This window comes from Tachypleus tridentatus, unplaced genomic scaffold (assembly GCF_004210375.1).
Source record: "Tachypleus tridentatus isolate NWPU-2018 unplaced genomic scaffold, ASM421037v1 tig00016409_pilon, whole genome shotgun sequence".
Taxonomy (NCBI): Eukaryota; Metazoa; Arthropoda; class Merostomata; order Xiphosura; family Limulidae; genus Tachypleus; species Tachypleus tridentatus.
In genome coordinates, this window is record NW_027467862.1 from 28,092 (window position 1) to 41,633 (window position 13,542).

Genomic DNA, 13,542 nt, shown 5'->3' on the forward strand with positions numbered 1-13,542 from the left:
TAGAAAGGGCAATATAACCCTATGAAATTATAAGCCAGTCCAGTGAAAAATGTAGAAAGGGCAATATAACCCTATGAAATTATAAGTCAGTCCAGTGAAAAATGTAGGAAGGGCAATATAACCTTATGAAATTATAAATCAGTCCAGTGAAAAATGTAGGAAGGGCAATATAACCCTACGAAATTATAAGTCAGTCCAGTGAAAAATGTAGGAAGGACAATATAACCCTTTGAAATTATAAGTCAGTCCAGTGAAAAATGTAGGAAGGGCAATATAACCCTACGAAATTATAAGTCAGTCCAGTGAAAAATGTAGGAAGGGCAATATAACCTCATGAAATTATAAGTCAGTCCAGTGAAAAACGTAGGAAGGGGCAATATAACCCCACGAAATTATAAGTCAGTCCAGTGAAAAATGTAGCAAGGACAATATAACCCTTTGAAATTATAAGTCAGTCCAGTGAGAAATGTAGGAGGGGCAATATAACCCTACGAAATTATAAGTCAGTCCAGTGAAAATGTAGGAAGAAGCAATATAACCCTTTGAAATTATAAGTCAGTCCAGTGAAAAATGTAGGAAGGGGCAATATAACCCCACAAATTATAAGTCAGTCCAGTGAAAAATGTAGAAAGGGCAATATAACCTCATGAAATTATAAATCAGTCCAGTGAAAAATGTAGGAAGGACAATATAACCCTACGAAATTATAAGTCAGTCCAGTGAAAAATGTAAGAAGGGCAATATAACCTCATGAAATTATAAGTCAGTCGAGTGAAAAATGTAGGAGGGGCAATATAACCTCATGAAATTATAAGTCACTCCAGTGAAAAACGTAGGAAGGGCAATATAACCCTACGAAATTATAAGTCAGTCCAGTGAAAAATGTAGGAAGGACAATATAACCCTTTGAAATTATAAGTCAGTCCAGTGAAAAATGTAGGAAGGGGCAATATAACCCTACGAAATTATAAGTCAGTCCAGTGAAAAATGTAGGAAGGGCAATATAACCTCATGAAATTATAAGTCAGTCCAGTGAAAAACGTAGGAAGGGCAATATAACCCTATGAAATTATAAGCCAGTCCACTGAAAAATGTAGGAAGGGCAATATAACCTTATGAAATATAAGCCAGTCCACTGAAAAATGTAGCAAGGACAATATAACCCTTTGAAATTATAAATCAGTACAGTGAAAAATGTAGGAAGGGCAATATAACCCTACGAAATTATAAGTCAGTCCAGTGAAAAAAACGTAGGAAGGGCAATATAACCCTATGAAATTATAAGTCAGTCCAGTGAAAAATGTAGGAAGGGCAATATAACCCTATGAAATTATAAGTCAGTCCACTGAAAAATGTAGGAAGGGCAATATAACCTTATGAAATTATAAATCAGTCCAGTGAAAAATGTAGGAAGAGCAATATAACCCTACGAAATTATAAGTCAGTCCAGTGAAAAATGTAGGAAGGGCAATATAACTTCATGAAATTATAAGTCAGTCGAGTGAAAAATGTAGGAGGGTGAATATAACCCTTTGAAATTATAAGCCAGTCCAGTGAAAAATGTAGGAAGGGCAATATAACCTCATGAAATTATAAGTCACTCCAGTGAAAAACGTAGGAAGGGCAATATAACCCTATGAAATTATAAGCCAGTCCAGTGAAAAATGTAGAAAGGGCAATATAACCCTATGAAATGATAAGTCAGTCCACTGAAAAATGTAGGAAGGGCAATATAACCTTATGAAATTATAAATCAGTCCAGTGAAAAATGTAGGAAGGGCAATATAACCCTACGAAATTATAAGTCAGTCCAGTGAAAAATGTAGGAAGGACAATATAACCCTTTGAAATTATAAGTCAGTCCAGTGAAAAATGTAGGAAGGGGCAATATAACCCTACGAAATTATAATCAGTCCAGTGAAAAATGTAGGAAGGGCAATATAACCTCATGAAATTATAAGTCAGTCCAGTGAAAAACGTAGGAAGGGCAATATAACCCTATGAAATTATAAGCCAGTCCACTGAAAAATGTAGGAAGAACAATATAACCTTATGAAATATGAGCCAGTCCACTGAAAAATGTAGCAAGGACAATATAACCCTTTGAAATTATAAATCAGTACAGTGAAAAATGTAGCAAAGACAAGCAATTTGAAATATTTGGAAGAAGAAACGAGAAAAACTATGTCTCTCTTCAGAGTTATAACTCGAAAGAACCAAATAAATTTGTTTTTAAGAACTAATAGGTAAATCTGAATGCTAATAACGTTAATTCCTGGTGTTCGATACTCGTGTTGAGTACAGCACAGATAACCCGCAAGCTGGTTTCGATAGTTATATAAAGAAGGGTTGGAAAATATTGTTTTTTATTGAATTTTGAAGAAAGTTACTGTTGAGCTACTCCGCCAATGTTTGGAATAAATAGACATCATCTGTGCAACAGGGAGCGCCTGGGGTGGAAAGTTATGGCAATCAGTTGTCAATAATTTGAATTTCGCGAAACACTATTTGATGGCCGTCTCTAACTTACCAATGAAACCTAGGCGGAAAGTAGTTAAATATCACCATCCACCGCCAGCTCTTGTGCTACCCTTTTTAACAACTAACAGTGCGATTGATTGCAACGATATAACGCCCCACAACTGAAAAAAATTCAGCCATGCTTGGACGGCGATTCAAACCCAAAACTCTCAGATCTAGAAGTTTAATGTTGAATACATAATTGGGGTTAAGGTTTGCTGTGTCACGGTAAAAATAGATAAACCAAAAACAATACCTGGAGAGTAGGTGCGGTTACTGGGGACACCGTGTCTTCGACGAATGAGGATAAGACACGTGGTCGTGAGGACCAGAACTAACACTACCGTGGTACAGACAACAGGGATGACAATCTTCAAGTGACGATAAAACTCTTTAGTAGAAGCAGCTGGTGAAGACTTGGGGGTAAGAGTTGCTAGGAGATGAGAAGGACCATCAATAACAAATACTATAATTAGTAAAGTAATGAGAAGTACCATCAATAACAAATACTATAATTAGTAAAGTAATGAGAAGGACCATCAATAACAAATACTATAATTAGTAGAGTAATGAGAAGGACCATCAATAACAAATACTATAATTAGTAAAGTAATGAGAAGTACCATCAATAACAAATACTATAACTAGTAAAGTAATGAGAAGTACCATCAATAACAAATACTATAATTAGTAAAGTAATGAGAAGTACCATCAATAACAAATACTATAATTAGTAAAGTAATGAGAAGGACCATCAATAACAAATACTATAATTAGTAAAGTAATGAGAAGGACGATCACTAACAAATACTATAACTAGTAAAGTAATGAAAAGGACGATCACTAACAAATACTATAACTAGTAAAGTAATGAGAAGGACCATCAATAACAAATACTATAACTAGTAAAGTAATGAGAAGTACCATCAATAACAAATACTATAATTAGTAAAGTAATGAGAAGTACCATCAATAACAAATACTATAACTAGTAAAGTAATGAGAAGTACCATCAATAACAAATAGATAATTAGTAAAGTAATGAGAAGGACGATCAATAACAAATATTATAACTAGTAAAGTAATGAGAAGGACCATCAATAACAAATATTATAACTAGTAAAGCAATGAGAAGGACCATCAATAACAAATACTATAATTAGTAAAGCAATGAGAAGTACCATCAATAACAAATACTATAATTAGTAAAGTAATGAGAAGTACCATCAATAACAAATACTATAACTAGTAAAGTAATGAGAAGTACCATCAATAACAAATACTATAATTAGTAAAGTAATGAGAAGGACCATCAATAACAAATACTATAATTAGTAAAGTAATGAGAAGGACGATCAATAACAAATACTATAATTAGTAAAGTAATGAGAAGGACCATCAATAACAAATACTATAACTAGTAAAGTAATGAGAAGTACCATCAATAACAAATACTATAACTAGTAAAGTAATGAGAAGTACCATCAATAACAAATACTATAACTAGTAAAGTAATGAGAAGTACCATCAATAACAAATACTATAACTAGTAAAGTAATGAGGAGGACCATCAATAACAAATACTATAACTAGTAAAGTAATGAGAAGTACCATCAATAACAAATACTATAACTAGTAAAGTAATGAGAAGGACCATCAATAACAAATACTATAACTAGTAAAGTAATGAGAAGTACCATCAATAACAAATACTATAATTAGTAAAGTAATGAGAAGGACCATCAATGATAAATACTATAACTAGTAAAGTAATGAGAAGGACCATCAATAACAAATACTATAATTAGTAAAGTAATGAGAAGTACCATCAATAACAAATACTATAGTTAGTAAAGTAATGAGAGGGACCATCAATAACAAATACTATAATTAGTAAAGTAATGAGAGGGACCATCAATAACTAATACTATAATTAGTAAAGTAATGAGAAGTACCATCAATAACAAATACTATAACTAGTAAAGTAATGAGAAGTACCATCAATAACAAATACTATAATTAGTAAAGTAATGAGAAGTACCATCAATAACAAATACTATAACTAGTAAAGTAATGAGAAGTACCATCAATAACAATTACTATAATTAGTAAAGTAATGAGAAGTACCATCAATAACAAATACTATAATTAGTAAAGTAATGAGAAGTACCATAAATAACAAATACTATAATTAGTAAAGTAATGAGAAGGAACATCAATAACAAATACTATAACTAGTAAAGTAATGAGAAGTACCATCAATAACAAATACTATAATTAGTAAAGTAATGAGAAGGACCATCAATAACAAATACTATAACTAGTAAAGTAATCAGAAGTACCATCAATAAAAAATACTATAACTAGTAAAGTAATGAGAAGGTCCATCAATAACAAATACTATAACTAGTAAAGTAATGAGAAGTACCATCAATAACAAATATTATAACTAGTAAAGTAATGAGAAGGACCATCAATAACAAATACTATAATTAGTAAAGTAATGAGAAGTACCATCAATAACAAATATTATAATTAGTAAAGTAATGAGAAGTACCATCAATAACAAATACTATAATTAGTAAAGTAATGAGAAGTACCATCAATAACAAATATTATAACTAGTAATGAGAAGTACCATAAATAACAAATACTATAATTAGTAAAGTAATGAGAAGGACCATCAATAACAAATACTATAACTAGTAAAGTAATGAGAAGTACCATAAATAACAAATACTATAACTAGTAAAGTAATGAGAAGTACCATCAATAACAATTACTATAATTAGTAAAGTAATGAGAAGTACCATCAATAACAAATACTATAATTAGTAAAGTAATGAGAAGTACCATAAATAACAAATACTATAATTAGTAAAGTAATGAGAAGGAACATCAATAACAAATACTATAACTAGTAAAGTAATGAGAAGTACCATCAATAACAAATACTATAATTAGTAAAGTAATGAGAAGTACAATCAATAACAAATACTATAACTAGTAAAGTAATGAGAAGGACCATCAATAACAAATACTATAATTAGTAAAGTAATGAGAAGGACCATCAATAACAAATACTATAATTAGTAAAGTAATGAGAAGTACAATCAATAACAAATACTATAACTAGTAAAGTAATGAGAAGTACCATCAATAACAAATACTATAACTAGTAAAGTAATGAGAAGTACCATCAATAACAAATACTATAACTAGTAAAGTAATGAGAAGTACCATAAATAACAAATACTATAACTTGTAAAGTAATGAGAAGTACCATCAATAACAAATACTATAACTAGTAAAGTAATGAGAAGTACCATCAATAACAAATATTATAACTAGTAAAGTAATGAGAAGTACCATCAATAACAAATACTATAACTAGTAAAGTAATGAGAAGTACCATCAATAACAAATACTATAACTAGTAAAGTAATGAGAAGGACCATCAATAACAAATACTAGAACTAGTAAAGTAATGAGAAGTACCATCAATAACAAATATTATAACTAGTAAAGTAATGAGAAGTACCATCAATAACAAATACTATAACTAGTAAAGTAATGAGAAGTACCATCAATAACAAATACTATAACTAGTAAAGTAATGAGAAGTACCATCAATAACAAATACTATAACTAGTAAAGTAATGAGAAGAACCATAAATAACAAATACTATAACTAGTAAAGTAATGAGAAGTACCATCAATAACAAATACTATAACTAGTAAAGTAATGAGAAGTACCATAAATAACAAATACTATAACTAGTAAAGTAATGAGAAGTACCATCAATAACAAATACTATAACTAGTAAAGTAATGAGAAGTACCATCAATAACAAATACTATAACTAGTAAAGTAATGAGAAGTACCATCAATAACAAATACTATAACTAGTAAAGTAATGAGAAGTACCATCAATAACAAATACTATAACTAGTAAAGTAATGAGAAGTACCATAAATAACAAATACTATAATTAGTAAAGTAATGAGAAGTACCATCAATAACAAATACTATAACTAGTAAAGTAATGAGAAGTACCATAAATAACAAATACTATAACTAGTAAAGTAATGAGAAATACCATCAATAACAAATACTATAACTAGTAAAGTAATGAGAAGGACCATCAATAACAAATACTATAACTAGTAAAGTAATGAGAAGTACCATCAATAACAAATACTATAATTAGTAATGAGAAGGACCATCAATAACAAATACTATAACTAGTAAAGTAATGAGAAGTACCATAAATAACAAATACTATAACTAGTAAAGTAATCAGAAGTACCATCAATAACAAATACTATAACTAGTAAAGTAATGAGAAGTACCATCAATAACAAATACTATAACTAGTAAAGTAATGAGAAGTACCATAAATAACAAATACTATAACTAGTAAAGTAATGAGAAGTACCATCAATAACAAATACTATAACTAGTAAAGTAATGAGAAGTACCATCAATAACAAATATTATAACTAGTAATGTAATGAGAAGTACCATCAATAACAAATACTATAACTAGTAAAGTAATGAGAAGGACGATCACTAACAAATACTATAACTAGTAAAGTAATGAGAAGTACCATCAATAACAAATACTATAACTAGTAAAGTAATGAGAAGTACCATCAATAACAAATATTATCTTTAGTAAAGTTGTAAGATGGATCATAAAAAAAAAGATTATCTGTAATAAGGTAGTCAGATGGACAATCAATAGTAAAGATTATGTTTAGTAAAGTCGTAAAATGGACCATAAATAACAAAGATTATCTTTAGTAAAGACGTAAGATGAACCTTCAATAACAAATACTATTTTTAATAAGGTAGTGAGATGGACCATCAATAAAAAGATTATCTTTAGTGAGGTAGTGAGATGGACTATCAATAAAAAAGATTATCTTTAGTGAGGTAGTGGGATGGACCATCAATAAAAAAGATTATCTTTAGTGAGGTAGTGGGATGGACCATCAATAAAAAACATTATCTTTGGTAAGGTAATGAGATGGACCACCAACACCAACAAATATCTTTAGTACAATCTGTAGGAAGCTTCCTTTGATCATAAGTTACTGATACACTGTCGGTAACTTCCTGCACCGGTTAAAGAACTACTTGTTTATCCCTCACCTCCTGTACTGGTTCAAGAACTACTTGTTTATCCTTCACCTCCTGTACTGGTTGAAGAACTACTTGTTTATCCTTCACCTCCTGTACTGGTTGAAGAACTACTTGTTTATCCCTCACCTCCTGTACTGATTAAATAACTACTTGTTTATCCCTCACCTCCTGTACTGATTAAAGAACTACTTGTTTATCCCTCACCTCCTGTACTGGTTAAAGAAATACTTGTTCATCCTTCACCTCCTGTACCGGTTGAAGAACTACTTGTTTATCCCTCACCTCCTGTACTGGTTAAAGAACTACTTGTTTATCCCTCACCTTCTGTGCTGGTTAAAGAACTACTTGTTTATCCCTCACCTCCTGTACTGGTTAAAGAACTTATTGTTCATCCTTCACCGTCTGCACTAGTTAAAGAACTACTTGTTTATCCCTCACCTCCTGTACTGATTAAAGAACTACTTGTTCATCCTTCACCTCCTGTACTGGTTGAAGAACTACTTGTTTATCCCTCACCTCCTGTACTGGTTAAAGAATTACTTGTTTATCCCTCACCTTCTGTACTGGTTAAAGAAATACTTGTTCATCCTACACCTCCTGTACTGGTTAAAGAACTTATTGTTCATACTTCACCTCCTGTACTGGTTGAAAAACTACTTATTTATCCCTCACCTCCTGTACTGGTTAAAGAACTTATTGTTCATCCTTCACCTCCTGTACTGGTTGAAGAACTACTTATTTATCCCTCACCTCCCGTACTGGTTAAAGAACTACTTGTTTATCCCTCACCTCCTGTACTGGTTAAAGAACTACTTGTTTATCCCTCACCTCCTGTACTGGTTAAAGAACTACTTGTTTATCCCTCACCTCCTGTACTGGTTAAAGAACTACTTGTTTATCCCTCATCTCCTGTACTGGTTAAAGAACTTATTGTTCATACTTCACCTCCTGTACTGGTTAAAGAAATACTTGTTCATCCTTCACCTCCTGTACCGGTTGAAGAACTACTTGTTTATCCCTCACCTCCTGTACTGGTTAAAGAACTACTTGTTTATCCCTCACCTTCTGTGCTGGTTAAAGAACTACTTGTTTATCCCTCACCTCCTGTACTGGTTAAAGAACTTATTGTTCATCCTTCACCTCCTGTACTGGTTGAAGAACTACTTGTTCATCCTTCACCTCCTGTACTGATTAAAAAACTACTTGTTTATCCCTCACCTCCTGTACTGGTTAAAGAACTACTTGTTTATCCCTCACCTCCTGTACTGGTTAAAGAAATACTTGTTCATCCTTCACCTCCTGTACCGGTTGAAGAACTACTTGTTTATCCCTCACCTCCTGTACTGGTTAAAGAACTACTTGTTTATCCCTCACCTTCTGTGCTGGTTAAAGAACTACTTGTTTATCCCTCATCTCCTGTACTGGTTAAAGAACTTATTGTTCATCCTTCACCTCCTGTACTGGTTGAAGAACTACTTGTTTATCCCTCACCTCCTGTACTGGTTAAAGAACTACTTGTTCATCCCTCACCCTCTGTACTGATTAAAGAACTACTTGTTCATCCTTCACCTCCTGTACTGGTTGAAGAACTGCTTGTTTATCCCTCACCTCCTGTACTGGTTAAAGAATTACTTGTTTATCCCTCACCTTCTGTACTGGTTAAAGAAATACTTGTTCATCCCTCACCTTCTGTACTGGTTAAAGAAATACTTGTTCATCCTACACCTCCTGTACTGGTTAAAGAACTACTTGTTTATCCCTCACCTCCTGTACTGGTTAAAGAACTACTTGTTTATCCCTCACCTTCTGTACTGCTTAAAGAAATGCTTGTTCATCCCTCACCTCCTGTACTGGTTGAAGAACTACTTGTTTATCCCTCACCTCCTGTACTGGTTAAAAAACTACTTGTTTATCCCTCACCTCCTGTACTGGTTAAATAACTACTTGTTTATCCCTCACCTTCTGTGCTGGTTAAAGAACTACTTGTTTATCCCTCACCTCCTGTACTGGTTAAAGAACTACTTGTTTATCCCTCACCTCCTGTACTGGTTAAAGAACTACTTGTTTATCCCTCACCTTCTGTACTGCTTAAAGAAATACTTGTTCATCCCTCACCTCCTGTACTGGTTGAAGAACTACTTGTTTATCCCTCACCTCCTGTACTGGTTAAAAAACTACTTGTTTATCCCTCACCTCCTGTACTGGTTAAATAACTACTTGTTTATCCCTCACCTTCTGTGCTGGTTAAAGAACTACTTGTTTATCCCTCACCTCCTGTACTGGTTAAAGAACTACTTGTTTATCCCTCACCTACTGTACTGGTTAAAGAACTACTTGTTTATCCCTCACCTCCTGTACTGGTTAAAGAACTACTTGTTTATCCCTCACCTCCTGTACTGGTTAAAGAACTTATTGTTCATACTTCACCTCCTGTACTGGTTGAAGAGCTACTTATTTATCCCTCACCTCCTGTACTGGTTAAAGAACTTATTGTTCATCCTTCACCTCCTGTACTGGTTGAAGAACTACTTATTTATCCCTCACCTCCCGTACTGGTTAAAGAACTACTTGTTTATCCCTCACCTCCTGTACTGGTTAAAGAACTTATTGTTCATATTTCACCTCCTGTACTGGTTGAAGAACTACTTATTTATCCCTCACCTCCTGTTCTGGTTAAAGAACTTATTGTTCATCCTTCACCTCCTGTACTGGTTGAAGAACTACTTATTTATCCCTCACCTCCCGTACTGGTTAAAGAACTACTTGTTTATCCCTCACCTCCTGTACTGGTTAAAGAACTACTTGTTCATCCCTCACCGTCTGCACTGATTAAAGAACTACTTGTTCATCCTTCACCTCCTGTACTGGTTGAAGAACTACTTGTTTATCCTTCACCTCCTGTACTGGTTAAAGAACTACTTGTTCATCCTTCACCTCCTGTACTGGTTGAAGAACTACTTGTTTATCCCTCACCTCCTGTACTGGTTAAAGAACTACTTGTTTATCCCTCACCTCTTGTACTGGTTAAAGAACTACTTGTTTATCCCTCACCTTCTGTACTGGTTAAAGAAATACTTGTTCATCCTTCACCTCCTGTTCTGGTTGAAGAACTACTTGTTTTTCCCTCACCTCCTGTACTGGTTAAAGAACTACTTGTTTATCCCTCACCTCCTGTACTGGTTAAAGAACTACTTGTTTATCCCTCACCTTCTGTACTGGTTAAAGAACTACTTGTTTATCCCTCACCTTCTGTACTGGTTAAAGAACTACTTGTTTATCCCTCACCTCCTGTACTGGTTAAAGAACTACTTGTTTATCCCTCACCTCTTGTACTGGTTAAAGAACTACTTGTTTATGCCTCACCTTCTGTACTGATTAAAGAACTACTTGTTCATCCTTCACCTCCTGTACTGGTTAAAAACTACTTGTTTATCCCTCACCTCCTGTACTGGTTAAAGAACTACTTGTTTATCCCTCACCTTCTGTACTGGTTAAAGAAATACTTGTTCATCCTTCACCTCCTGTACTGGTTAAAGAACTACTTGTTTATCCCTCACCTCCTGTACTGGTTAAAGAACTACTTGTTTATAACTCACCCCCTGTATTTGTTAAAGAACTACTTGTTTATCCCTCACCTCCTGTACTGGTTAAAGAACTACTTGTTTATCCCTCACCTCCTGTACTGGTTAAAGAACTACTTGTTTATCCGTCACCTCCTGTACTGGTTAAAGAACTACTTGTTTATCCGTCACCTCCTGTACTGGTTAAAGAACTACTTGTTTATCCCTCACCTCCTGTACTGGTTAAAGTTGCCCAAAGGTATTCAGCTTCTGTACTTCCTGCCTCATTCGTTGCTGTCATCAGAAGAGTGTACCACGTGGCTGGGAGTAGGTCGGTGATGGAAATAGACTTTTGGTCCGGTAGGATGTTGTTAGAAAACAGAACCCATTCCTGGCTATCGCTCTGCTTGTATTGAATGACGAAGTGAAGAATTGGGCATCCACCACTCCACCAAGCGGTCAAATGGATAACTACAAAAGTAGTATTTACTGAGAGTAGAGAATGTTTTTCTGGCTTGTGGTGCTAAAATTTAAGACAACAGTTACATATTTCTTTCTTGTTGTGTCCGACAATGGCAATTTAAGAACCATTATAATTTTAATTATAAGAAAAAGAAGGAATTGTAGAACAGAAGTGTCCTCATAAGGCAATAAGTATTCTAAACATATCATGAGGCAATAATCAGTCTAAACAGATGATAGAGCAGCAAGTAGTATAAACAAATCATAAAACAGCAAGTATTCTATATAGATTATAAGACATTAAGTAGTCTAAACAAATTATAAGACATTAAGTAGGCTAAACAGATTATAAGACATGAAGAAGTGTAAACAGATCATCACGTTTAAAGTAAAATTACATTATTTTATAACTGAATTCGCTGTAATATTAGAAATTACATTTGTGTTCTGTTTGACGGAACCAACATCAGAGTAGATTGTTCTAATTACTTCTGATATCATAGAGATTTGGATAAGTAATGATGAGTAATTCAGAATGTCCAATAATATAGATATTTATATCACTTAGAATTCTACAACTAGCTTATTTCAGTACAACACAAATAAATATTTTCGGTACGACAACTTTTGAACTAAGGTTTCTAAATAAAGAATTTCTCTGACCTGTTCCGTAGGTTTTAGCGGATATTATGTCACTCGGTGTGCCCTTTCCTGCGCTGTTGTGGGCAACAATATAAAACTGATATCTTGTTCCACAACGTAGCCCATGAAAGATATAACTTTTCTTGTTGCCAGGCGACTGAATCTCTTCCCAGTTGTGTTCTGTGCTTCTATACAGAAGGTAGTCTATAACAAAATGGAAATCTGAAGGTAGAAACTATTTTTAGAGATGAAAGATTTCGGACAATATATATATCAAAACACATGAGTATAATGATTGTAAGTTCTATAAGCTTCTTACACTCAATTGAATTATCTGATTCCTTTGGTTCCCAGTTAAGATATACAGACGTGGTGGTTGACGTAACGACTCGAAGAGTCGGAGGGTCCAGTGGGTCTGAAAATAAAGGGTAGCACTTTTAAACTGAAGAATTGGATACACTAAAGAAACGTGTGTCTAGAATGAAAGATGAAACAAAAATCCATACAGTTTATCAACCTACTACTCACAACTTCCACTGTGGGTTAATGTGAAAGAACGAATTGGAAGAGGCTTAACAAATTCAATGATATGAATGTTTCAAACCACATGCAAAGAAAACAATGTTCACTTAAGAACCTATTCTCTCATTCAGAACAAGAACAGACGCCATTATATCACCTGTTATCTTATTTAGAGAAAAACAGTAGAGTGTCATATAGATAACATCTTAGAGTTTTTGAAGTAAGTAATAATAACACTTGGATCGCGATAGTCTGAACAGAACAAGTGTATTCAGAACAGCGACAGGTATCAAGTGCATCATATACGACTGTATTCACAATCATTTACAAGTATCAGGTGGATCATATAATATTGTATTCATAACGATTACAGGTATCAAGTGGATCACATAATATTGTATTCAGAACAATTACAGGTATGAAGTGGATCATATAATATTGTATTCATAAAGGTTACAAGTATCAAGTGGATCATATAATATTGTATTCAGAACAATTACAGGTATCAACTGCATCATATAATATTGTATTCATAACGGTTACAATTATCAAGTGCATCATATAATATTGTATTAATAACGGTTACAAGTATCAAGTGGATCATATAATATTGTATTCAGAACAATTACAGGTATCAAGTGGATCATATAATATTGTATTCATAACGGTTACAAGTATCAAGTGGAT

General features: G+C 33.3%; 1 protein-coding gene across 1 annotated transcript; it reads right to left on the reverse strand.

The window, feature by feature from the left end:
• Window positions 1-2,696: 2,696 nt before the first annotated feature.
• LOC143243719 (cell adhesion molecule Dscam1-like) lies at window positions 2,697-12,748 on the reverse strand (the record flags this gene model as incomplete). Its single annotated transcript, XM_076487363.1, has 4 exons — window positions 2,697-2,953; window positions 11,461-11,700; window positions 12,355-12,537; window positions 12,653-12,748. Coding segments are annotated over 4 exons (776 nt in total), but the record flags the coding sequence as incomplete, so codon positions are not given.
• Between the last annotated feature and the right edge of the window lie 794 nt (window positions 12,749-13,542).